The following is a 27,848-nucleotide window of genomic DNA, read 5'->3' on the forward strand; positions in this document are numbered from 1 at the left end:
ATGTAGTAGACGGACATTTGTCTTAAATACATGATCTTAAATTATTTTAAAAGAAACACTAGCATTGAGTACTTTGCAACAAAATTAATCATTGTCATGTTTACTCCTTAGATTTTCAAGGAGAAAGGGAAGGAAAGTCCAGATTAAGGGTTCCTTTGATACACACCTAGTCAATGTGTCACTCAGCAGGTGCAATGCACAAGTGCTCTCCCAAACAGACTCCTGCAGCCCATAAACACAAACTAGAATCATTGTTTTTTAAATGCAAGAACTCCTTGACAGAGGCTTATTAAGATTCATTACTAAAACAATTATTTCATCTTGACAAGACTGAAACCATTTGCTGTGTATTCACAGACTATCATTTTAGACCTCTATATCTGCAGATCTTACTCTAATTTATAATGTTTTATTCTGTGAATTTTTCCACAACCTGTGACAAACCCCAGCTTTTCAACAAACTACCAGATTGAGTAGCCCTTGTTAAACAGGAATAGGATAAGCTAGGGCCCCTAAGCAGCTAGGGCTGCAGCATAAACTCCTTGTGCACTTGAGATGATAATAAACAATGCTGCACCTTACTGAGGAGTGATCTCCCGACAAATTATGCGACAGACTAATTATCGTATTTAATATTTAGCTGCACATTTGTGATGCCAAGACATAAGGTTATCAGTTAAATGCTGGAAAATGGGATTAAAATGGATGTTTTTGACTGGTGCAGACTCAATGGGCTGAAGGCCTTTTTCTGTGCTGTAGTCCTCTGTGATTCTGTAAAGGAAACAGCTACCAGTTAGCTTTGAGGACTTGCATCCATTAAAAAAAATGCATATTAGCTATTTTCACACTCTAATTTTTATTTAATGACTTTCTACTGTCTTTAAAAATGTTATACATCTATAAAGTTTCCTTTGAGCACTTTGCAAGCCATCCAGATCATCAATTTCCTCATTAACTGAAACATTTGCTGTTCCTTCCCCATCAACTCTACTATAAATCTTTTCCATTACTAGTTCAACAATTTACATTGAAAATGATAGCCAGTGCTTTTCCTTTAAAGATATTAACTAATCTACGCATTTCCAGAATTATCTGACATTGTTTCATTCTGAAAATGATTCTTGAAGCCAAGCCACTATATAAGTATACTGAAGTCAGGAAAGGAGTCTGAAAAGCCAGTTCTACATTGTAGGTATTTTGTGTTGATATGGCCGAATGCCCAATATTCCAGAACTTGGGTCTCACCATCCTGTTACCAATTCAATTTACAATCAGAACTACTACTGTTGCTGTGAAGTACATATTTACAAAGCTGCACATTTGGTTCTGCAGAAATATGAATTATTCAACTCTGGCTTACAATTAAATCTAAAAAACAGGACCTTTTGAAAACAATCTGAAGCAACATGCCTAAAATTACCGTTGTGTGACGAGTTGTGGGTCACCGAAAGCTTACAATACAATTTATTTCAGTTCCAGATTAGATTAGATTACTTACAGTGTGGAAACAGGCCCTTCGGCCCAACAAGTCCACACCAACCCTCTGAAGAGCAACCCACCCAGACCCATTCCCCTTCATTTACCCCTTCACCTAACACTACAGGTAATTTGGCATGGCCAATTCACCTCACCTGCACATTTTTGGACTGTGGAAGGAAACCGGAGCACCCGAAGGAAACCCACGCAGACAGTTGCTTGAGGCAGGAATTGAACCCGGGTCTCTGGCACTGAGGCAGCAGTGCTAACCACTGCGCCACCGTGCCGCCCATGATGTTGCTGCTTTCAACTGCAGGACTTATGCCCAAAACGTCGATTCTCCTTCTCCTTTGATGCTGCCTGACCTGCTGTGCTTTTCCAATGACACATTTTTAAGCTTTGATCCCCAGCATCTGCAGTCCTCACTTTCTCCTGCAGGAGCAAACTGCGTACTATAGCTTTACAAAGTCATAGCTGAATTAACCACTTAAACAATTGAGAGAGCTTTGAATCACTATTTATGCAGATAAAAGCAAACCAGGGTTTAACCATGAGACCAACTGAAAAGGAAAGCATTGAATATAGAACAATACAGCGCAGAGCACGCCCTTCTGCTCTCTATGTTGCACCGACCTGTGAACTAATCTAAGGCCATCCCCCTACACTACCCCATCATCATCCAAATGCTTATCCATGGACTGTTTAATTGCTCCTAATCTGGCTGAGTTAACTACATTGGCAGGCAGAGCATTCCACACCCTTACATCTCACCATGTAACGAACCTGCCTTACATCTGTCTTAAATCTATCACCCCTCAATTTGCAGCTAAGCTCCCTCGTACAAACCAACATCATCCTAGGAAAAAAACTCTGTCCACCCTATCGAATCCTCTGATCATCTTGTATGTCTCTATTAAATCCCTCTTAGCCTTCTCACTAATGAGAACAGACCCAAGTCCCTCTTTCCTCATAAGACCTTTCCTCCAGACCAGGCAACATCAAGGCAAATCTCCTCTGCACCTTTTCCAATGCTTCCACACCCTTCCTGTAATGGGGCGACCAGAACTGTACACAATATTCAAGTGAGGCCATATTAGTGTTTTGTACAGTTGCAGGATGACTCTCAGCTCCGGAACTCACTCTCTCTACCAATAAAGCCTAACACACCACATGCCTTCTTAACAGCACTATCTACCTTGGTGGCAACTTTCAGGAATCTATGCATATGAACGCCAAGATCCCTCTGCACATCCACACTACCAAGAATCTTTCCACTGAGCCAGCATTCTGCCTTCCTGTTATTCTTCCCAAAGTGAATCACCTCACGTTTATCTGCAATGAACTCCATTTGCTACCTCTCAGCCCAATTCTGCAGTTTATCCCCCTGCAACCTGCAACATTGCTCCAAACTGTCCACCACTCCACTGACTTTAGTGTCATCTGCAAATTTACTAATCCATCCACCTATACCCAAGTCATTTATAAAAATGACAAACGGCAGTGGTCCCAAAACAGATCCTATGGAACACCAATAGTAACCGGACTCCAGGCTGAATATTTCCATCAACCACCACTCGCTGCTTTCTTTCAGAAAGCCAGTTTCTAATCCAAACTGCTAAATCACCCTCAACCCCATGCCTCCGCATTTTTTCCAAAAGCCAACCATGGGGAACTTTATCAAAGGCTTTAATGAAGTCCATGTACACCACATCAACTGCCTTCTCCTCATCCACATGCTTGGTCACCTTCTCAAAAAACTCAATGAGGTTTCTGAGACACGACCTGCTTTTGACAAAACCATGTTGACTATCTCCAATCAAATTGTTGCTTGCGAGATGATTATAAATCCCATCTCTTATAATCCTTTCCAAAACCCTTCCCATAACAGAAGTAAGGCTCATTGGTCTATAATTACCTGGGTCATCTCTACTGCCCGTCTTGAAGAGGGGCACAACATTTGCAATCCTCTGGTCATCTGGTATTAAACCTGTAGACAATGACGACTCAAAGATCAAGGCCAAAGACTCCACCATCTCCTCCCTAGCTTCCCAAGAATCCTCTGATAAATCCCATCTGACCCAGGGGAACTTATCTACTTTTGCACCTTCTAGGAATTGATAACACCTCCTCCTTGGTAACCACAATCCTTTCTAGTCCAATAGCCCATATCGGTCTTCTCCTCTACAATATTCTCCTTGTCCTGAGTGAAAATAGATAGGAAATATTTGTTTAGCACCTCTCTGATCTCCACAGGGTCCACACTCAACTTCCCACTGCTGTCTTTGACTGGCCCTATTCCTACCCTAATCATCCTTTTATTCCTCACATACTTATAGAAAACTTTAGGGTGCTCCTTTATTCTACCTAGTAAAGATTGCTCATGTCCCCTTCGTGCTCCTCTTAACACTCTCTTTTAATTCTTCCTCGCTAATCTGTAACTCTCCATCGCCTCATCTGAACCATCTCGTCTCAACATCACATAAGCCTCCCTCTTCCATCTATCAAGAGATACAATTTCTTTAGTAAATCATGGTTCCCCTTCCTTATCACTTCCTCCCTGCTTGACAGGCACATACCTATCAAGATCACGCAAAATCTGTTCTTTAAACCAGCTCCATATTTCGACTGACCCATCCTCTGCATTTTGCTACCCCATTCTGTGCCTCCCAAGTCTTGCCTAATCGCAATATAGTTGCCCTTCCCCCCATCTATAACTCTTAGTCTGTGGCATGTACCTAGCCCTTTCCATCACTGAACTAAATCAACTGAATTATGGTCACTCTCTCCAAAGTGCTCACCTACCACTAAATCAAACACCTGGCCTGGTTCATTACCAAGCACAAGATCCAGTGTTTAATGATTTGATCTCGGGAGATGGTGCACTGCCCATCTCTAACTATTGTTAATTGGGCAATGGTGGACACTTTCTAAAATCACATTAATCCACGTTGTGACAGGGAAGAAACTCTTTGGTTTTGAGAATACGTAGAGTGAAATAAAGCAATCAAACACACCACTTTTATGACATATTGCATACACCAAATTAACCTTAATGCCTCAAGAGCAAAGGAGTTGCCAGGGTTGGAGGATCTGAGCTACAGGGAGAGGCTGAACAGGCAGGGGCTGTTGCCCCTGGAGCATCGGAGGCTGAGGGGTGACCTTATAGAGGTGTACAAAATTATGAGAGGCATGGATAGGATAAATAGACAGAGCCTTTTCCCTGGGGTCGGGGAGTCCAGAACTAGAGGGCATAGGTTTAGGGTGAGAGGGGAAAGATATAAAAGAGACCTGAGGGGCAACCTTTTCACGCAGAGGGTTGTACGTGCATGGAATGAGCTGCCAGAAGAAGTGGTGGAGGCTGGTACAATTGCAACATTTGGATGGGTAAATGAATAGGAAGGGTTTGGAAGGATATGGGCCGGGTGCTGGCAGGTGGGACTAGATTGGGTTGGGATATCTAGTCAGCATGGACGGGTTGGACCGAAGGGTTTGTTTCCATGCTGTACATCACTATGACTCTATGAGTTAGGGAATATGTAACAGGATTCAGATAAGCAAACAATGCAACAAACTTAATTCAAACATACCCAAAACAAAAGCTACCCTTATGCTAACTTACCCAAGTCACATTTGGCCATTATCACACACGCTGACCTGTTCCCAGCTAAGCAACAAGGCTGTGTTTCACCCCTCCATATAGCAGGGTACAGAACAGTATAGGACCTTGAGCCCTCTATGTTGTGCTGACCTTTTATCCTATTCTAAAGTTCAAACTGACCTACATACCCTTCCTTTTACTATCACCCATGTGCCTAACCAAGAGTCACTTAAATGTCCCTAATGTATCTGACTCTACCACTACTGCTGGCAGTGCATTCCATGCACCTATGTAAAGAACTTACTTCTGACATCTCCCCTAAACTTTCCACCAATCACCTTAAAGTTATGCCCAGTTGTGATAAACTATTCACTCTACCTATGCCTCTCATCATCTTGTACACCTCTATCGAGTCACCTCTCATGTTTCTTCACCCCAACGAGGGAGCTATGGCTTTTCTCAATCTTTCGCCAGAAGACATGCCCTCCAGTCCAGGCAGCATCCTGATAAATCTCCTCTGCACCCTATCTAAAATTGCCAAATCCTTCCTATCAAGAGATGACCAGAACTGAACACAACATTCCAAGTGCGGCTTAACCAGGGCTTTATAGAGCTGCAGCAAAACCTTGCACCTCTTTAAAATCAATCCTCCTGCTAATGAAAGCCAACACACCATACACCTTCTTAACAACTTGGGTGGCAACTTTGAGGAATCTATGGACGTGAACCCCAAGATCCCTCTGCTCCTCCACACTGCCAGGAATCCTGCCTTTAACTCTGCAATCTACATTCAAATTCAGCCTTCAAAAATGAAGGCGTTAACAATTTAAGGTTGAACTCCATCTGCCACTTCTCAGCTCATCTCTGCATACTGGCAATGTCCCATTGTAACCTCCAACAGTCTTCCACACTATCCACAACTCAACGAATGTTTGTGCCATTGGCAAACTTACTAACCCACCCTTCCACTTCTTTATCCAAGTTATTGATAAAAATCACAAAGAGCAGAGATCTCAAAATTGATCCCTGCTGAACACCACTGGTCACCGAGCTTCAGGCTGAATACTTTCCATCTACTACCACCAGACATCCAGATTTCCCTATTCTATGTTCATGTTCTTACTTTCTGAAGAAGTTTATCATGAGAAACATTACCAAACACATTGCTAAAATCCATGTACCACCACATCTTCTGCTCTACCTTCATCAACATGTTTTGTGACATCCTAAAAGAATTCAATAAAGGATTCTGAGGCATGACCTGGCCCTCTCTAAGCCATGCTGACTATTAATCAAACTATGGTTTTACAAGTAATCATAAATCTTGTCTCAGAATCCTCTCCAATACATTACCCACTACTGACATAAGACTGACTAGTCTGTAATTCCTAGGATTACCCTATTCCCTTTCTTGAATAAGGGAACAGCATTTGCCACCCTTCGATCATCTGGCACTACTCCAGTAAAGACGCAAAGATAATCACCAAAGGCACAGCAATCTCTTCCCTCGCTTCATTTAGTAACCTAGGTATATCCCATCTGGCCCAAGGTTTTTATCCATCCCAATGTTCTTCAAAATTTTTAACACATCCTTTTTCCTAACACCAACCAGTTCTAGCATAGCAGCCTATTTCATGCTGTCCCCAGAAACGTCAAAGTGCCTCGCAGTAGTGAATACTGAAACAAAGTTTTCATTACGGGCTTTTCCTACTTCCTCCAACTCCAGGCACAAGTTCCCTCCACTACTCCTAATTGACCCGAGCCTCACTCTGGTCAGCTTCTTGTTCCTCAAATAAGTGTAGAACGCCTTGGGATTTTCCTTAATCTCACCTGCTAAAGCTTTTTCATGCCCCCTTCTATATTTTCAAAGTCCATTCTTCAGTTCCTTCCTGGCTACCTTGTAACCCTCAAGCCATGTTTTGATCCTTGTCTCAACCTTAAGTCAGCTTCCTTCTTCCTCTTGACTAGATGTTCCACATCCCTTGACACCCAAGGGTCTGTCACCTATCACCCCTTCCTTGCCTCAGTGGGACAAACCTTTCCAGCACTATCAGCTAGTGTTTCCTAAACAACCTCCACATTTTAGTCATGCATTTCCCTGAGAACATCAGTTCCCAGCTAGTGCCTAATAGCATTGTAATTTCCCCCTCCCTCAATTAAATACTTTCCCATATCGTCTGCTCCTATCCATCTCCATGACTATAACAAAAAATCAGGAATTTGTGATCACTACCACCGAAATGCTCTCCCACCAGGAGATCTGACACGTGGCATGGTTCATTGCCAAGCACCAAATCCAATATGGCATCCCCTCTAGTTAGCCCATCAGGAACACTTTCTGGACACGCCTGACAAAAATTGCTCCATCCAAACTATTTGAACTAAGGAGGTTCCAATCAATATTAGGGAAGTTGAAGTCAATCCTGTTACTTCTGCACCTTTCCAAATTCTGCCTCCCAAGCTGCTCCTGTGTCTCTGATGCTACTGGGGGGCATATAGAAAACTCCCAATAAAGTGAGTGCTCCTTTCCGGTTTCTGACTTCAACCCATGCTGACTCTGTCGACAGACCCTCCTCCATGCACTCCCTTTCTGCAGCTGTGAAACTATCCCTGATTAGCAATGCCACTCTTAATTCCCCACCATGAACCTGCAGTTCCACATTACCTAACTCTCTTAGGTAACTGTACTCTTCCAATTCTGGAATCTTGGGCAAGCTCAACTGTAATCACTCAACTATCAATGGCCAGATGGCAAGGTCCTTAGCTCTGGAATTTCCTGCATTAAACTCCACCTCCTCAACATTCTTTCCACCCATCATAAACGCTTTAAAACTTATTTGTCAAGCTTCATCACCTGGCTAACAGCTTAGTCCATGCCTGTGGAAAACGGTGTTTGATAATACTGTTGTTTGCAGGTTTGAGGAAGGGTAGAAAGTTGCTGTACTTTAGAAAAATGCCAAAGTCCCATGTGTTTATTAAAACTGCATCCCTTAAATCCAACAATACATTCAAAACCTCACATTTGAAAGGTCTATGTCATTCCAGCTGAATGCACTGAGAAGCAAAACTTTGATTTGTTCTTGTGATGTTGCCAGTGCTAGCTCGACCAACATTTATTGCCCATCCTTAATTGTACTTTAAGGCAACTCATTACCAGCTTTTCTTGAATTGTTGCCATCTTGAGGTATAGTGACATTTAAATACTCTAAGAAGGAGCTCCAGGATTCTGACCCAGTGACACCGGAGGAACGGCAATATATTCCAAAGTCAGGATGGTTGGTGACTTGGAAGGGAACTTGAAGATGGTGGTGCTCCCATGTATCTGCTGCCCTTGCCCTTCTAAATGGAAGTGGCCATGAATTTGGAAGGTGCTGTCTAAGGCAACTTAGTATATTTGTGCAGTGCATCTTTGTAGATGGTACACACTGCTGCTGAGCGGTGGTGGTGGTGGAGACAGTGACTATAATAGGATGTACCACTGTGGGAAGGTGAAGTCGATGGAAGGAGACGTGTATGAAGCATGAACAACATGGTGTACCATTAGTCAGAAAACACTTTGTTGGGGGAGTATAATTTCTATGTAATTAATAACAGCTTCCGATTCTATGTTCATGTTACTTAGAAATAACCAACTTACCAATTTCCATTCAGGAGCACAAATGGATTTATCAACAACATCATGGTTTCTCCCTCTTTATACACTTGTGCCCTTTTGAATCTGTGGAATTTTCCTACTGCTGCTCATTCAGTTTGGAGCTCTTGAGGCCAGTAATTTTGTTTTCAGGATGATAGATTGTCATAGAATAAATGTGTAATGATAACACTGACACCTTGCAGCCTTTTGTGCTGTCAAATGCTGCTTTGCTAGTGCCCTAATGGACACATCCATAAGTCAACAATTGCTACCTGCGAGGGAAGCCAAACACATCTTCAAATCCCTACACTCTCCCACAGTGACTGTTTAGATTAATTGGGATCATGTAATGGGGATGCTGATGATCTAATTAATTCAGGGGTGTACTTCAGGATTGGGAAATATGGTTAATGCTCTCTGCTACAGACTTGAAAGGCCAAATAACAAAGAAACTCAACAGGTCTAGCAGCATCTGTGGAGAAAAAAAAAGTTAATGTTCCAAGTCCAGTAACTTCATCAGAACCAAGCTTCTCCAACAGTTTTCATTTCAGATTTTTAGCATCTGCAGTTTTTTTTGGTCAGATTCAGCTGAACTAACTATTTGCACAGATTTGAGAATCCTGGAACTGCATGTCAACACACTGTCAACACCACCTCAAGCTAATGGGGTTTATATAACAAAATATTTCAAAGCACTTAGTAGGCATGTTGTCAGTTTTCCATAGGAATAAACTAAGCTCAGATTAGAAAAAGATGTTTAAAAAGAGGCACGCAAAAAGCACGTTCATCTTGCTGCTTCCAATGGTTTCCCTGGTCTGAGTCAAAAATTGATCTTTTGCAACACACTCACATAACCAAAGACGACAGTGACTGAAAAATCATCATTGTGGCTTGCAATATTGAAAAGTAGGTTCTGGCGAATTGGACTCTCACCACCTCATGCTATTTTCCTCTTCATTATAAATGGAGACTTTTTTCCCCCATTATGAAGGGTATTGAAATTTATTCTTCAAAACCAAACTCTTCAAATTTTAAACATAATGGAATCAGAGCAGTTACTTATCTCTGGTCTATGAGTTTCAATGCCCTATTAAGCTGAACTGCACATAAGCAACTTCCAAATACTTGAAAGGGTGGTGTTTATATTATTTAATGGTTCTAGCTATATAGGTATAACAGAACGAAAGCTTATAGATACAACCATCAAGCTAAATTTCAATATGAGTGGCAAAGCAACAACTTTCACCAGAGACCTCAGAATGCTGTCCATAAAGATAGTGGTCTCTGAGGTGCTCTCCAATGGCCAGGAGCAATGTGCTAAAGCTATTTAAGCAGTCAAATACATTGAAGAATATTCTTAAAAATCAAAGTTTGGGTGAAGATTTGTAGCTCGGGTGCTCGTTGTTGTGGTTCTGTTCGCCGAGCTGGAAATTTTTGTTGCAAACGTTTCGTCCCCTGTCTAGGTGACATCCTCAGTGCTTGGGAGCCTCCTGTGAAGCGCTTCTGTGGTGTTTCCTCCGGCATTTATAGTGGCCTGTCCCTGCCGCTTCCGGTTGTCAGTTTCAGCTGTCCGCTGTAGTGGCCGGTATATTGGGTCCAGGTCGATGTGTTTGTTGATGGAGTTTGTGGATGAGTGCCATGCTTCTAGGAATTCCCTGGCTGTTCTTTGTTTGGCTTGCCCTATAATGGTAGTGTTGTCCCAGTCAAATTCATGTTGCTTGTCGTCTGCATGTGTGGCAACGAAGGATAGCTGGTCGTGGCGTTTCGTGGCTAGTTGATGTTCATGGATGCGGATCGTTAGCTGTCTTCCTGTTTGTCCTATATAGTGTTTTGTGCAGTCCTTGCATGGGATTTTCTACACTACATTAGCTTTGCTCATGCTGGGTATCGGGTCCTTCGTTCGGTGAGTTGTTGTCTGAGGGTGGCTGTTGGTTTGTGTGCTGTTATAAGTCCTAGTGGTCGCAGTAGTCTGGCTGTCGGTTCTGAAATGCTCCTGTGTATGGTAGTGTGGCTAGTCCTTCGCACTATATAGGACAAACACGAAGACAGCTAACGATCCGAATCCATGAACATCAACTAGCCACGAAATGCCACGACCAGCTATCCTTAGTAGCCACACACGCAGACGACAAGCAACATGAATTCGACTGGGACAACACTACCATTATAGGGCAAGACAAACAAAGAACAGCCAGGGAATTCCTAGAAGCATGGCACTCATCCACAAACTCCATCAACAAACACATTGACCTGGACCCAATATACCGGCCACTACAGCAGACAGCTGAAACTGACAACCGGAAGCGGCAGGGACAGGCCACTATAAATGCCGGAGGAAACACCGCAGAAGCGCTTCACAGGAGGCTCCCAAGCACTGAGGATGTCACCTGGACAGGGGACGAAACGTTTGCAACAAAAATTTCCAGCTCGGCGAACAGAACCACAACATTCTTAAAAATCTTTATATAGAGGAAGGAAAGGTAGAAGTATACACATTAGATGCTGAAATATAATGCAAGCTTTAAAAAATTACAAACCTATGAAATCACAAAAAGGAATAACATTACGCAAATATAAAATAAGTTTTCTAGGACCTGGCAAGCTCTTCAGCATTATGACTTTAAGTACATAATAAAATTCCAGCTGTAATTAACCTGCCTGCTCACTTGCAGATGAAGATAACATCATGGCTACAACATAAAGAGAAAGTTTTCAATCAGTTCAGCAATTTTGAATTGTTTATCACCTGGAGACATTTCAAAAGCACACAACATAGTGTAGAATCTAATAGCTTTCCATGTTCAACTGTGCATACTTGAATTCTTCAGTTGTCAGTTTTAGAAATTAACGGTGAAAACTTTTTTTAACCACAACAAAATCCAGGCTACTATCTCTAACAGGTGAGTCACCACAATAAGAAGTCTGACAAAAATTAGTTGGGCATGTATCTCCATCAATAACAGTTTCACACAAGAGACTGAGTGGCATTGATCAGTTAAAATACAATACAAGCAGCATTTAAGTTTTTTCATGCAGGACCACTGGAATCTGTAAGGAAAGCACCTTTCACGTCATTAAATCTGGTAGACTCCAAATAAGAGTGATGGGAGATAATTCCTGAATCTATCACTTCAGTACGCAATTCTCAAAGAAGTCAAGAGCTTAACTTTAAACATTGTGCAAACCAAAAGTTTAGTTTACTTCGATTGACCCCTGCTATGTCCACAGCACTAACAATAGTCATCCAAAAGGTTCTAAAATGATTTTAGGCTGACAGTTGTCAAAACAATTTAATCGTATAATTAGTTGTATAATTTCATCACAACTCATCCCTCAAAATTTGCGAAAGATTTTCTCATGCTTAAGTTTTCAAATAAAGACACAACAAATTACTCATGAAATATCCACACTTCAAATTTTAGATTCACAAGTATGGCATATCTAGAAGAAATAAGTGCAGTAAGTCTTTTTCTTCCCCAAAGATTGATACAAAGTAATGTCTATGCCACCTTTCATCTAATTGTTTTAATAACCCATCGAGATTAACTTTACAACTAGTGAGATAGCAACTAAAACTGGTTATATGGAGCTACAGTGAAAACCCCAGTCTGGAAAAAAGACTTGCAACATTCCATATTATAATGCATACAAACAAGCAAATTTCTAAAAAGCAACTTGTCAATAATTGAAACAGAAATTTAAGCTGCGGTCATTTCTAAAAATGAAGGAGCTTTTCAAAACTAAGTCCAAATCTCCACAATTTTGTTAGTTACTCTATTTGTCCTTGCTGCCTCTGCATTGATCAAACCTTCTACAAAAATGGAAATAAAGGCACTAACTGGGTGCATGATAAATCTTTCACGTCAAAAGAACACCAAATAAAACCAATGCCACAGCCTTACCAGTTCTGGAAAATTAAGCCCAAAGAAGCTGCAAAGATTTTATTTTATCACAAACTCTACTGGACTGCCTACATGCTGACAAAAGTGATATCTCATTGGTAAATTATACAAGTATTAAAACCGGTCAAAATTTGACTCAAGTACAGAAACTAAAGCACTTTCCTGATTTGGAATGAAAAGTACATTTTATTTACATTTACAAAAGGAAAAAACATAAGAGTCAGTCTAAAACTGAGTCTGCAGTAAAACGTAGCAAGCTAAATTTTAAACACTGCATGTCAAAAAAACATTCACTTCCCACAGAACAACATCAAAAGGAGTTGTTGGAGAAGAATAATTCCATACAGACTAGAATCTCAATGATTTGAGAATGTCCAAAATGTACCAGTGGTGGGGTTACCCTGCAAATAAAGCAGATAACGGAGATATCGCTGCAGTAATTCAGTGGTCAATTGTTATTGGACATTTCCTCATGTCGGAATACAACACAAAAGTTTAACCCTTCCAACATGTTTAATGATCACAACACACTTTGGTTTATTCAGCAGTATGTTAAAAGGAAACTAAATTTTAGCTCATTTCACATCAAAACATGAGAAGTCCTTTATCACTTTCCAACTTCATTACCACGCAATACCACCTCCCCAAACAACCCGACTTGTTTCAACTATTTTAGCCAATAAAGAATAGACTATTACAATTGGTGGAGTAAAATCTTAAATCATTTCAAGTTCTGCAATATTATAAAATTCCTAAAACTTGTCCAATTTAAATTGGATTGCATGATTTTTATTAAAGTAACATGTCTCAGCATTGTTAGAGGACAGGCTGTGTTAAAAGTCATTTGTGTCAGAGCCGATTACAAAGACAGATTAGTTGAAAATGAATTTTTATTTCATAGTATCCTAGGATATTTGCTGCCTTAAGGACTGAATTTCACAATCAGCAAGTATTCTGAAAAAATTATTACAGAGCCTTTATTTTGTTTTTAGTTGATTCCTGTAGTTACACCCACAAGACAAAGAGTCATGGTTCACTTCAATTTGAATTAGAAGGTGGGCCATGTTGGAAGGAGGAGAAGGTGGTGAGATAGAAAAAGGTGTGAAATAAGCATGTGAATAGAGGTTGTGAAAAGGAACACATGGTGGCAAGAAACTAAAACACACAGGCAGAAGATGGAGGGCTTTTGAAACCATCTCCATCTCGAATTCAGTGATTTTCTAACTCTATTATTTAAGGGGGTAATGATCGGCTCACGGAGAGATGATGGGGAATTTGATGCAACAAATATAGATTCCCTTTTTTTAAAAACAGGCTTACAGCAGTGACACTGTGTCTAATTAACCAGAATTGGGTAAGTAAAGATGAAAAGCAATATAATAACTCCACATTTCCCGGCCTGAATTACACAGACAAGAGATTTCAGTTAAACAATTTTACAAACCATGTACCCTAGGCTAGCAGAAAAAGACAAACTGGTAAATGCATTGCTCCAAACAAGTAAAACTAACTAATTTGAAGATGCCATCTTATTGCAATTAAAGACTAATATATAATTTACTTACCACTGAAATGCATTATAATGGAAGTAGACAAGACCAAGGCCATATAAAAAGGCAGCATTCTGTGGAGATAAAATATTTAAAACATTCAATAACATAAAAAAGTCAACACACTTTGTTAGAACAAACACTCACTAACTTAATTACTGAATTCTTCAATGTAGAATTGGTGCCTAAAATTATTACAAAAGATAGTAATCAGTACATTTCAAACTAACCGCAAACGTAGCATCTTGGAGATACAATACCATGAACTAGATCATTTGGAAATTCAAAACCAACCTGCAAATTATTTTTTGCACAAATGCTGCTATATAATGTGCTGCACCCAGTCACAATTACCCAAAAAACAAAAAGTAGACGAAAAAGAAATAGAAAAACAAACGACTTTAATAAAAAGTAAGAAAGGTCGTCAAGGATGGTAAAGATGGAGAACAGAAACAAAAAATGCTGGAGAAACTCATCTGGTGTGGTATCGTCTGTGGAGAGAGAAACAGAATTAATGTGAATTATTTCAGAACTGAAAGTAGTTGGAATTTTTAAAATAACCTTTGGAGGGGCAAAGGGAATATAGTAAATGGTGTAGAGGCCAATTATAAGAGACTATTGTGAAAGAGAGAAAAAATGCAAGGGAGAGAATGAGTTTTCTCTGCTGTGAGCAAGCTCAATGAAACTCAAATAAGATAAAGTTGTGTGCTTGCACGCGGTTTGGGAGGGAACAGGAGGAGAAAATGCAAAAAATGACAGAACATCAATTTGTTCTGAAAAAGGGTCACTGGACCTGAAAAGTTAACTGATTCTCTCTCCACACATGCTGCCACACCTGCTGAGAATTTCCAGCAATTTCTGCTTTTGTTTGATTTCCAGCATCTGTAGTTTTTTTTAAAACCGGTTCGTCGGGCTCTGATGTTGTGAAATTCAATATCAAGTCCCAGAGACTGTACGGTGTCTGAACAGAAAAGGAGTTATTGTTTCTCAAGCTTGCATTGTGCTTTGTTGGACAGAAATGTTAGTACAAGTGCAAGTATAATTTATTGAAATAGCAAGCAACTGGAAGATGGTGGTCATTCCTCCAGAGAGAGCAGAGGTGTTCTGCAAAGCAGTCATCCAGTCTCCTTCTGGTCTCTGACATAAAGGAGACCGTATTGTGAGCAGTGAATACAGGAGGCAAGATTGAAAGCAGAAACAGAATGCCACTTCACTTGGAGGGTATGTTTGGGGCTTTAGACAGTGAGGAGACAGGTGGTGAATGGGCAAGTATTACCTTTTGTGATGGCAATGGGAAGGTGGCATGGGGAAATGGGGAAATTTTGGGAGTGATAAAGGAGTGGATCAGGGTAACACAGAAGGAACAATCGCTGCAGAATGCTGATATTGAAGGTGTTTGGAAAAGATGTTTGGCCAAACTATCAAAACATGTTGTGGGTATGAGGCAGACACAAAATGCGATTCTAAATGAGGGAATGACAATAATAATTCAGAGGCAGAGGCAGACTGCATAGAGGAAGCTAAAAAGAAGCTGATACAAAATCAGAAAGTTAAATTGTACAACAAGAACCAACATCAACCAGGATACGCACAATGGATGAGAGGAACACGATGATAGAAATACAGCGCACAGCCGATGCTGGAAATCAGAGACAAAAGTAAATTGCAGGAAAAACTCAGCAGGTCTGGCAACATCTGTGAAAGAACCCAGAGTTAATGTTTCAGGTCCAAAGACCTGCTGGACTTATTCCAGGAATGTGTTTTTGCTCTTGAATAAACCTGGGGATCAATTTAGGCTATGAATTTCACAGAACGTGGACTAATCAAGTTTGAAGGACAACAAAACCACAGAGAAGAGAATTTAATGGTAGATGGCTGAAACATGCATACAAGTTCAACGTAGCTAGTATCTGGCAGAAAGCATTGAGAGTCTCACAAACATGATTGAGTTTTTTGAAGAAGTAACAAAGAGGATTGATGAGGGCAGAGCAGTAGATGTGATCTATATGGACTTCAGTGAGGCGTTTGACAAGGTTCCCCATGGGAGACTGGTTAGCAAGATCAGATCTCAGGGAATACAAGGGAGAACTATCCATTTGCACACAGAAAGGGCTCAAAGGGAAAAGACAGAGGGTGGTGGTGGTGGGAGGGTTGTTTTTCAGACTGGAGGCCTGTGACCAGTGGAGTGCCACAAGGATCAGTGCTGGGTTCTCTACTTTTTGTCATTTACATAAATGATTCGGATGCGAGCATAAGAGGTACACTGAGTAAGTTTCAGATGACACCAAAACTGGAGGTGTAGTGGACAGAGAAGGTTACCTCAGATTACAACAGCATCTTGATCAGATGGGCCAATGAGCTGGGAAGTGGCAGATGGAGTTTAATTTAGATAAATGAGAGGTGCTCCATTTTGGGAAAGCAAATCTTAGCAGGATGTATACACTTAATGGTAATGTCCTAGGGAGTGCTGCTGAACAAAGAGACCTTGGAGTGCAGGTTCATAGCTCCTTGAAAGTGGAGTCACAGGTACATAGGACAGTGAAGACGGCATTTGGTATGCTCTCTTTTATTGGTCAGAGTATGGAGTACAGGAGTTGAGAGGTCATGTTGCGGCTGTACAGGATATTGGTCAGGCCACTGTTGGAATATTGCGTGCAATTCTGGTCTCCTTCCTATCAGAAAGATGTTGTGAAACTTGAAAGGGTTCAGAAAAGATTTACAAGGATGTTGCCAGGGTTGGAGGATTTGAGCTATAGGGAGAGGCTGAACAGGCTGGGGCTGTTTTCCCTGGAGCGTCGGTGGCTGAGGGGTGACCTTAGAGGTTTACAAAATTATGATAGGATAAATAGGCAAAGTCTTTTCCCTGGGGTCGGGGAGTCCAGAACTAGAAGGCATAGGTTTAGGGTGAGAGGGGAAAAGATATGAGAGAGACCTAAGGGGCAACGTTTTCACGCAGAGGGTGGTACGTGTATGGAATGAGCTTCCAGAGGAAGTGCTGGAGGCTGGTACAATTGCAACATTTGAGGCATTTGGATGAGTATATGAATAGGAAGGGTTTGGAGGGATATGAGCCGGGTGCTGGCAGGTGGGACGAGATTGGGTTGGGCTATCTGGTCGGCATGGACAGGTTGGACCGAAGAGTCTGTTCCCATGCTGGATATGTCTATGACTCTATGAGAGTCAGGAGCTCACTTAGTGGTCAGATTGAACTGAAAATTAACAGTCTTATAATAAGCAAGACCACAGACAGGCAAGATGATGAAATTAAGTACCAGTGTCAATTTTTGTTAAATAATATAAACTCAATGAAATGACTCAAATATGCAGTTGTAGAAAGAGGGTCATAGATTTATGATACAGCACATACAAGGGGAGTGCTGAAAAAACTATTAACTGTAATAAGGTCACAAAAGGACTGTTGCTGCTAATAGCTACTCTTACCAGGAGATTCACTTTGATTGTATACCATGCTTGTGTCTTGCATCATCTCTGCAGATCTATTGTTGGTCATTAGTACCCTCTCAGTCATATCTGTCATCCAACTTTACCGAGGTCAAACCCTTTCTGCCACCTTCCACTTTGCCATATACAAAAAAAAAATCTCTTTAGCTCTATTCAATCAGCCAAGATACTGACACGGTTCCCTTTCTGGATATCATTTTGAAATGGAGAAAGTGAGGTCTGCAGATGCTGGAGATCAGAGCTGGAAATGTGTTGCTGGAAAAGCGCAGCAGGTCAGGCAGCATCCAGGGAACAGGAGAATCGACGTTTCGGGCATAAGCCCTTCTTCAGGAATGGGGAAAGTTTGTTCAGCAGGCTAAGATAAAAGGTAGGGAGGAGGGACTAGGGGGAGGGGCGTCGGAAATGTGATAGGTGGAAAGAGGTCAAGGTGAGGGTGATAGGTCAGACTGGGGTGGGGGCGGAGAGGTCGGGAAGAAGGTTAGGAAGGCGGTGCTGAATTTGATGGATTTGACTGAGACAGGGTGGGGGGAGGGGAAATGAGGAAACTGGTGAAATCCGAGTTCATCACTTGTGGTTGGAGGGTTCCTAGGCGGAAGATGAGGCGTTCTTCCTCCAACCGTCGTTTTGTTGTGGTCTGACGATGGAGGAGTCCAAAGACCTGCATATCCTTGGTGGAGTGGGAGGGGGAATTGAAATGTTGAGCTACAGGGTGGTTGGGTTGGTTGGTCCGGGTGTCCCAGAGGTGTTCTCTGAAACGCTCCGCAAGTAGCCGGCCTGTCTCCCCAATATAGAGGAGGCCACATCGGGTGCAGAGGATGCAATAGATGATGTGTGTGGAGGTGCAGGTGAATCTGTGGCGGATATGGAAGTTTCCTTTGGGGCCTTGGAGGGAGGTGAGGGGGGAGGTGTGGGCGCAAGTCTTGCACCTCCTGCGGTTGCAGGGGAAGGTGCCGGGAGTGGAGGTTGGGTTGGTGGGGGGTGTGGATCTGACGAGGGAGTCACGGAGGGAGTGGTCTTTACGGAATGCTGATAGGGGAAGGGAGGGAAATATATCCTTGGTGGTGGGGTCCGTTTGGAGGTAGCGGAAATGACGGCGGATGATGCGCTGTACGTGGAGATTGGTCGGGTGGTAGGTGAGGACCAGTGGGGTTCTGTCCTGGTGGCGGTTGGAGGGGCGGGGCTCAAGGGCGGAGGAGCGGGAAGTGGAAGAGATGTGGTGGAGGGCATCGTCGACCACATCGGGGGGGAAATTGCGATTCTTGAAGAAGGACTGCAATCATTTTGAAATAACAAGAACAGAAAGAACTCATTATCACCTCTTCACTTATGCTATGGTCTATATGTGAAATATTTAACAATTGTCTTGGAAAACACAATTTTAAACCCACAGCTTTCTTGTACAGATCTTTATTTATTGCTTAGGTTTCAAAGGCATACAAAAAAGCAACAATGAAGAAACAATGTATTTTTACAAGTCAGACTGAAGAATGGCTTGGATAGAAACTTGCCGGAGGCAGTGTTTTTATGTGTTAGCAGACATTCTAGACAGGATTGGCCATGGGTTTAGAAGGTGCTGTTTAAGTATCTTTGGCAAATTTCTGCAGTACATTTTGTGGATAGTACATACTTCTGCAGAATGTCAGTGGTGGAGGGAGTGAACATTTGTGAACCTGGATGGAATAAAGCTTGAATGCTATTAGATCTGCACTCATCCGGACAAGTGGGGAATATTCCATCACACTCCTGGCTTGTGCCTTGTAGATGGTGATCAGGCCTTCGGGAGTTAGGTGAAGAGTTACACCCTGCAGAATTCCTATCCTCTGACCTGGTCTTGCAGGTAGTGTCCAGTTCAATTTCTGGCAATAGTACCCAACCCCCTGAACACCTGCAGAGATGCCCTGGAGCTTGAATGATGACCTCCAATAACCACAACCATCTTTCTATGTGCCACGTATGACTCCAATCATTAGAGTTCTCCCTTCCAGTTCCCATTGACTCTAGTTTTGTGAGGTTGTATGATCCCACTCTGTCAAATGTTGCCTTCCGGTCAAGGGCTGTCACTCACTTCTTCTCACCTCATTTCAGTATTGACTCAAACATGGACAAAAGAGCTGAATTTGAGGTGCTGAGGCCCTGGCAGGATCCAATCCAAACTGAATGTCAGTAAACAAGTAATTGTGAAGCACATGCTGTTGGTTGCTATATCGATGACACCATCCATCCATCAATTTACTGATGATTGAATATAGACTGATGAGCCAGTAATTGTCTGGATTGGATTTTACCTTAAATATACCTGAACAATTTGCCACATTGTCAAGGAGATTAAGTAAGCTTGGCTAGGGCAGAAGTTCTGGAGCACAAGTCTTCAGCACCATTGCAGGAATGTTGTTAGGGCCTATCATCTTTACAGTATTTGGTGCCTCCAATCATTTATTGATATCACATGGAATGTATCAAATTAGCTAAGATTTGCAACTGTGACACTGGGATTCACTAGAGGAGACTAAGATGGATCATCCATTCAGTATTTCTGAATGAAGTCTGTGCAAATGATTCAGGCATATATTTTGCACTGGTGTGCTGTACTCTCCCATCATTTTGAGGATGGAGTTATTTGTGGAGCCACCTCCTCCAGTATGTGGTTTGATTGCCCACCACCATTCATGACTGGATATGGCAAGACTCAGAGCTTAGATTTGAGGGCAACTCACTTCTGACTGTATACCACTGTGATACCAAATTGGCTGAGCTTGTCCAGCCGGTGGGACAAGACATTCCCAGGGATGGTGGTGGCTTTTGGGACAAAGTCTGTAAGCTGTGATTCTGTGGGTATGACTATGTCAGGCTGACTAGTCTGAAAGACAACTCTCCCAATTTTGGCACCAGATGTCAGTGAGGAAGAGTTTGCAGGTTGACAGGGCTGTTTTTGCCCTTGTTGTTCTCAGTTCCTAGTTTTGTTTCTTTTTTGAGGCTTTGTAGTGATTGATACAGAGTGGCTTGCTAGGCCACATCAGAATCAACCACATTGCTATAGATCTGGAGTCATATTTAGGCTAGACCAGCTAAGGATGGCCTATTTCCTACCGTGAAGGACATTAGAGAACCAAATCTGGTGTTTTACTTCTCCAGTCACACAAAGATCTCTGTCAAACTAAACTGAGGGAAGATTCTTAATCGTGTATTAAGTGTGCACAACAGTTATTCTGTAGACATTTCACCATCTGAACAAAAGTAAATTTCAGTCAAACTTGAGACGTGAAAACAAATGATACTCATTTGAATTAGGTGTATCACATCTGAACAGGGCGATTGGTTAATTAACTGATGGGATTTTAAAAAAAAAACAGGGCTGGTTTCCCTCAAGTCCTTTGGTTAGTTATGAGATTAGGTTTCTTTTTTTAAAAAAAAAGTGGTAGCGGTGGTGATTATGAGCCCTTGTGGTGCAGAAGTAGTGTGGACCAGGAGGACCAGGTTCAAGTCCCACCTGCTCCAAAAGGTGTATAGTAGCATCTCTAAATATCTAGAAAGCATCAAATGAAGGCATTAAGATGGTGATGGCAAAAGGTCTTGTAGCTCAGTGATAGTGTCTGTACCTCCAGAAGGCCTGGGTTCAAGTTCCACAAGCTCCACAGGGTGTCCTAACAGGTTTGAACAAGTTGATTAACTAGGGACTTTGTTCGGTCTTCAAAACATGGCAGAAAAGAAATAACAGCTCTTTTTGGCAACTGTTTGGAAAATAAACAGGGAAATTCGTCACTCTGTGCCAACTTAAGTTTATAATTTGGCATGGGAAAATTAATTAAAAACAACAAAGCAAAGCAAGACTTTGTATTCATGTGACACTTTTCAGAACCACGATTTACCATCAGAAAAGTGCTTTGCAGCCAATTGTGGTAAAAGGTCCATAATAAACATTACTGTTAGGGAGCTTGGGGTCGAAGTGGAAGAATAATGTTTTGCATCAAGTTTAATCAAGTTCAGGAATAAGAGAACAACAGGTTATTCAACTCAAACCTGGTCTAACATTGTTGATCATAGGTCATCATCTGACTCAAATGCCAAATTTCATGCTCTCGCAGAACTCTATCTCATTACTAACATCTCCACTTAACAACCCCTTTACCTTCTTAATAAAGGGAGCGTCCACAGCCTACTGCCATAAATAATTCCAAATTCCACAATACTTGGAGTGAAAAAGTTCCTTCTCATCTCAGTCCTAAAAAGTCTGTCTTCTATTCTGAGGCTGTCCCCTAACTCAGAATTCTAGATTCCATGTTATGTCCCCCATGAAGAATTTTTAAGTTTCAAAGATCATTGCACATTCCTCGAAGCTAGAGTTTACAGGCCCAATCTAGCTCTTTCCTCAGAGGACAGTCCCACTATCACAGGATTCAATCAATTAACTTCCTAAATGTTAAGTATATAGAGTCATAGAGATGTACAGCACAGAAACAGACCCTTCGGTCCAATTTGTCCATGCCAACCAAATGTCCTAACCTAATCCAGTCCCATTTGATGATACTAATGATATTAAGCTGGGTGGCAGGGTGAAATGTGAGGAGGATGTTAGGAGATTACAGGGTGACCTGGACAGGTTAGGTGAGTGGTCAGATGCATGGCAGATGCAGTTTAATGTGGATAAATGTATGGTTATCCACTTTGGTGGCAAGAACAGGAAGGCAGATTATTACCTAAATGGAATCAATTTAGGTAAAGGGGCAATACAAAAAGATCTGGGTGTTCTTGTACACCAGTCAATGAAGGTAAGCATGCAGGTACAGCAGGTAGTGAAGAAGGCTAATAGCATGCTGGCCTTCATAACAAGAGGAATTGAGTATAGAAGCAAAGAGGTGCTTCTGCAGCTGTACAGTGCCCTGGTGAGACCACACCTGGAGTACTGTGTGCAGTTCTGGTCTCCAAATTTGAGGAAAGACATTCTGGCTATTGAGGGAGTGCAGCGTAGGTTCACGAGGTCAATTCCTGGAATGGCGGGACTACCTTACACTGAAAGACTGGAGCGACTGGGCTTGTATACCCTTGAGTTTAGAAGACTGAGAGGGGATCTGATTAAGACATATAAGATTATTCAAGGGTTGGACACTCTGGAGGCAGGAAACATGTTTCTGCTGATGGGTGAGTGCCGAACCAGAGGACACAACTTAAAAATACGGGGTGGATCATTTAGGACAGAGATGAGGAGAAAAGTCTTCACCCAGAGAGTGGTGGCTGTGTGGAATGCTCTGCCCCAGAGGGCTGTGAAGGCCCAGTCTCTGGATTCATTTAAGAAAGAGTTGGATAGAGCTCTCAAGGATAGTGGAATAAAGGGTAATGGAGATAAGGCAGGAACAGGATACTGATTAAGGATGATCAGCCATGATCATATTGAATGGTGGTGCAGGCTCGAAGGGCAGAATGGCCTACTCCCGCACCTACTGTCTATTGTCATTTGCCAGCACTTGGCCCATGTCCATCTAAACACTTCGTCTTCATATACGCGTCCAGCTGCCTTTTAAATGTTGTAATTGAACAAGCCTCCTTTGGCAGCTCTTTCCATACAGGTACCACCCTCTGCATGAAAAAGCTGCCCTTTAGGTCCCTTTTATATCTTTCCCCTCTCACCCTAAACCAATGCCCTCTAGTTCTGGATTCCCCCACCCCAGGGAAAAGACGGTCTATTTATCCTAGCCTTGCCCCTCATTGTTTTATCCTTGCTGTAAGCAAAGGGAATAGAACTGCACATAATACTACAGATTCCATCTCATCAGCATTCTATATGACTGAAGCAAGATTTTTTTGCTCCTGTATTCAAATCCTCAGGACAAAGACTAACATACCATCTGCCTTCCAAATTGCTTGCTAAACCTGCATGCGGACTTTCAGCAGCTCATGAGAGAGGCCACTCAGTTCTCCTTGGATAACAATACTTTCCAACCTTTCATCATTGAATAAATATTCTGCATCTTAATTTCTCCTACCAAAATAGATAGCCTCACATTTATGCACATTATCACAACTGTCATGCTCTTGTCCATTCGCTCAGCCTGTCTAAATCACAAAGAAGCCTTTTTGTATCCTCCTCACAACTCGCTTCTTTTCATCGAGGGCCAAAGGCCCTGTACTGCACTGTAATGTTCAAAATTTTTTTTAAAAGTCAATCTGCAAACGTGGAAAAATACAATTACAAGCATGATGACATTTAGCTCCTACATCTAAGTCATTGACATAAATTGTGAACAACCTGGTTGTAAGCACTGCTCCTTGTAATCCCCCTCTAGTGACATGCCAGCTAAATCGGAGAACCACCTTACATTGTACTTTCAACCTATTCGCCAATCTTCAGACCATGCTCGTGTATTATCATCAATCTCATGCATTGGTAGTTTTGTTTACTATCTTCCTATATAGGACTTGACCAATTAAGAACCTTCCCATAAAAGGACAAATACACCACATCCAATGCTATCAACTTTATCAACTCTACTAGTAACTTTCTCAAAAACACTCAGGTTTGTGAAACACAACTGTTCCTTCATAAATCCATGTTGAATCTGTACAATCAGATAATTAGTCATAAAGTCAGAGCTGTACAGCATGCAAACAGACTGTTCCGTCCAACTCGTCCATGCCAACCAGATATCCCAAACCAATCTAGTTCTATTTGCCAGCATTTGGCCCATATTCTTTGGAACCCTTCTGATTCATACATCCATCCTACTGCCTTTTAAAATGTTGTAATTGTTCCAGCCTCCGCCGCTTCCTCTGGCAGCTCATTCCATACATTTCCCATCTGTGAAAGAATTGCCCCTTAGGTTTCATTTAAATATTTCCCCCATCACCTTAAACCTATGTCCTGTAGTTTTGGTCTCCATACCCCAAGGAAAAGACCCTGTCTATTTACCTTATCCATGCCCTTCATGATTTTATAAACCTCCATAAGGTAACTCCTCAGCCTCAGATGCTCCAGGGAAAATAAGCCCCAGCCTATTCAGCCTTTCCTCTCGCCCAAACTTCCAACTCTGGCAACATCCTTGTAAATCGTTTCTGAACCCTTTCAAGTTTCACAACATGCTTCTTATAGCATGGAGACCAGAACTGCATGCAGTATTCCAAAAGCAGTCTAACCAATGTCTTGTACAGCCACAACATGACCTCCCAACTCCTATATTCAATGCAATGACCAATAAAAGCAAGCATACCAAACAACTTCTTCACTATCCTATCTACCTGCGATTCCACTTTCAAGCAACTATGAACCTGCACAACAAGTTCTTTGTTCAGCAAATTCCCCAGGACCTTACTATTAAAAGGTGTATAAGTCCTGCTCTCGTTTGCCTTTCCAAAATACAGCACCTCACATTTATCTAAATTAAACTCCATGTGCCACTCCTTGGTTCACTGATCCATCTGATCAAGTTCCCGTTGGACTCAGAAAATCCTCTTGGCTGTCCACTGCACCAATTTTGGTGCAATCTGCAAACTTACTAATCATTCCTACGTTCACATCCAGATCATTTATATAAATGACAAAAAGCAGTAGACCCAGTACAGATCCTTGTGGCACACCACTGGTCACAGGGCTCCAGTCTGAAAAGCAACCCTCCACCACCACCCTCTGTCTTCTACCTTTGAGCGAATTCTGTATCTAAATGACTAGTTCTCCCTGTATGCCGTGCGATCTAGTCTTGCTAACCATGCGGAATCTTGTTGAATGCCTTACTGAAGCCCATATAGACCACATCCACCTTACTTTTTCAAAAAAACAGAAGTTTATGAGACATGATTTTCCATGCACAAAGCCACGCTGGCTATCCCTAATCAGTTCTTGCCTTTCCAGATGCACATAAATCCTGTCTGTCAGGAATCCCTCCAACAACTTGCCCACCACTGATGCCAGGCTCACCAATTTATTGATCCCTGGCTTTTCCTTACCACCTTAAATAGTGGAACCATGTCAGCCAACTTCCAGTCTTCTTATACCTCACCTGTGGCTATGGATGACAAATATCTCAAGCAAGGGGCCCAGCAATCACTTCCCTAGCTTCCCACAACTTTGTAGGATACACCTGACCAGGTCCAGGGGAGTTATCCACCTTTCTGCACGTTAAGATGCCCAGCACCACCTCCTCTGTAATATGGAAATTTTTCAAGATGTTACTATTTATTTCTCCAAATTCTCTAGCTTCAATATCCTTCTGAGGCGTAAAGTCGTTCTGCTGTAACATGTGCTTTGTTAATGAGAATTCGCTGCAATGCAACTGACGAATTGGGGACACTTTCTAAAAACGCAAATTTTTAAAACATGTTGGCTGTAAAATGATATCAATACGAAGCGTTGTTTCTAAAGCGTGACTTTTCTATAATGCAGGATTGCACAAGAATGCAACTATTACATTATAGAAGAACTACCTGTATGCATTTAGTATCTCCCTCATCTCCTGTGCTTCCACACAAAGATTGCCTTGCTGATCTTTGAGGGGCCCTATTCTCTCCCTCGTTACCCTTTTGGCTTTTTTTTCAAATCACTCTGGATTCTCCTTAACCCCACTAGCCACAGCTATCTCACGTGCCCTTTCCCTCCTGATTTCCCTCTCCTGTATACTTCTATTGCCTTTCTCCTCTTCTTGGGATTCACTTAATCCCTGCTGTCTATACCAGACATAAACTTCCTTCTTTTTCTTGACCAAAATCACAATTTCTCTAGTCAGTCATCAGCATTCCCTGCACCTACCAGCCTTGCCCATCACCTTAACAGGAACACAGTGTCTTGGATTCTAGATCTCATTTTTGAAAGTTTCCCATTTCCCAGCCATCCCTTTACCTGCGAAAATCTACCCTCAATCGACTTTTGAAAGTTTTTGCCTAGTACTGTCAAAATTGGCCTGCCTCCAATTTAGAACTTCAACTTTGAGATCCAGTCTATCCCTTTCAATCACTATATTGAAACTAACAGAATTATGATTATGGGCCCCAGAGTGCTCCCCCACTGACACCCTCAGTCACCTGCCCTGCCTTATTTCCCAAGAGTAGGTGAAGATTTGCTCCTTCTCAGATAGGTACATCTCGATATTGAATCATAAAATTTTCTTGTACACAAATTCCTCTCCATCCAAACCCTGAACACAATAGCAGTCTCAACCTGTTTGGAAAGTGAAAATGCCCTACCATTTATTCTCTCCTCAGAACTTGGTCCTTTTCTCATCTTGTGCTGTTAGTTCCAATGTGTACAAAGGTCTCCTGCTGGTCCATCTTGCCTTTGAGAAAATATTAAACACCCCTTGGAGATATCCTTAAGCCTGGCACCAAGGAGACAACACACAATTCTGATGTCCCGCTGTGGATGCAGAAACATCTGTCTGTGCCTGTGACCAGAGGCCCCTATCACAATCGATCACTTGGAACCTGAAGTACCCCTTGTTACAACAGAACCAGTCTCAGTACCAGAAATGTAGCGGTTGGTGCTACACTCCCCTGACAGCCCATCATCCCCTACATTTTCCAATAATTATATTCTTAATAATACTAGAGTATTTTCTTTGCTATCGACATCAGGCCAACTGGTCCGTACTTCACGGCTTCTTTTCTTTCTTAAATATGATCACAAATGCATCTACCATCACTTCAAACTCGAAGATGAAAGTTATCAGGTCCAAGGGATTTGTCAACTTTCAGTCCCATTAGTTTTTCCAAATCACTTTTCACCAATACCTGCACTAATTTCTTTCAGCTCCACAGTAACACGACAGTTTCAATCTTTATTTATTTCAGAAAGATTTAAAGAGTCTCCCTCTGTGAAGACAGACATAACATTTAACTTTTCAACTTCCTATTATAAATACACTCTATCTATAATGACCCCATGTCTTTAATAATATTTTCCTTTCTACATATCTATAAAGCTGTTAAAAATCTGCTCCATTTCTTACTAATTTATATTTATATCCCAATCCCGAAGTCAATTTCTTGGTCCCTTTTTCCTCAAGTCTTATATTTCCCAGACTTATTCTTACAATTGCAACTAGAGTCTCATCTTTTGATCTAATTCTATCTTTAAATTTTCCTTCTTGGCCATATCTATGAATAAGGTGAGAAGAGCCATTGCTGTTATTGTTGCATGTTTTACCCTTAAAATGTATCCAATTCCTTTGAAAGCCAAGCCATCAATTTGTTAAATACAAGCAATTACTAACTAATATCTGTGGCTAATATCATAGAATCACTAAGTA

The 27,848-nt window shown here is 41.7% G+C and overlaps 1 protein-coding gene across 5 annotated transcripts in view; it reads right to left on the reverse strand.

Moving 5' to 3' along the window:
* The window catches only part of kdm6a (lysine (K)-specific demethylase 6A), a 243,113-nt gene that overhangs the window by 163,211 nt on the left and 52,054 nt on the right, over positions 1–27,848 (reverse strand). For all 5 annotated transcript variants that reach the window (XR_015758897.1, XM_043700863.2, XM_043700864.2 and 2 more), the window contains exon 5: positions 14,176–14,234. Coding sequence is in view for 4 of the 5 variants with exons in the window: in XM_043700863.2 (XP_043556798.1) it covers positions 14,176–14,234 (59 nt within the window). In the remaining variant the exon portion in view is untranslated. The remainder of the gene's footprint in view (positions 1–14,175; positions 14,235–27,848) is intronic.

This window comes from Chiloscyllium plagiosum, unplaced genomic scaffold (genome assembly GCF_037043375.1).
Source record: "Chiloscyllium plagiosum isolate Xiang-an unplaced genomic scaffold, Cpla_swu_hap1 HiC_scaffold_12, whole genome shotgun sequence".
NCBI lineage: Eukaryota > Metazoa > Chordata > Chondrichthyes > Orectolobiformes > Hemiscylliidae > Chiloscyllium > Chiloscyllium plagiosum.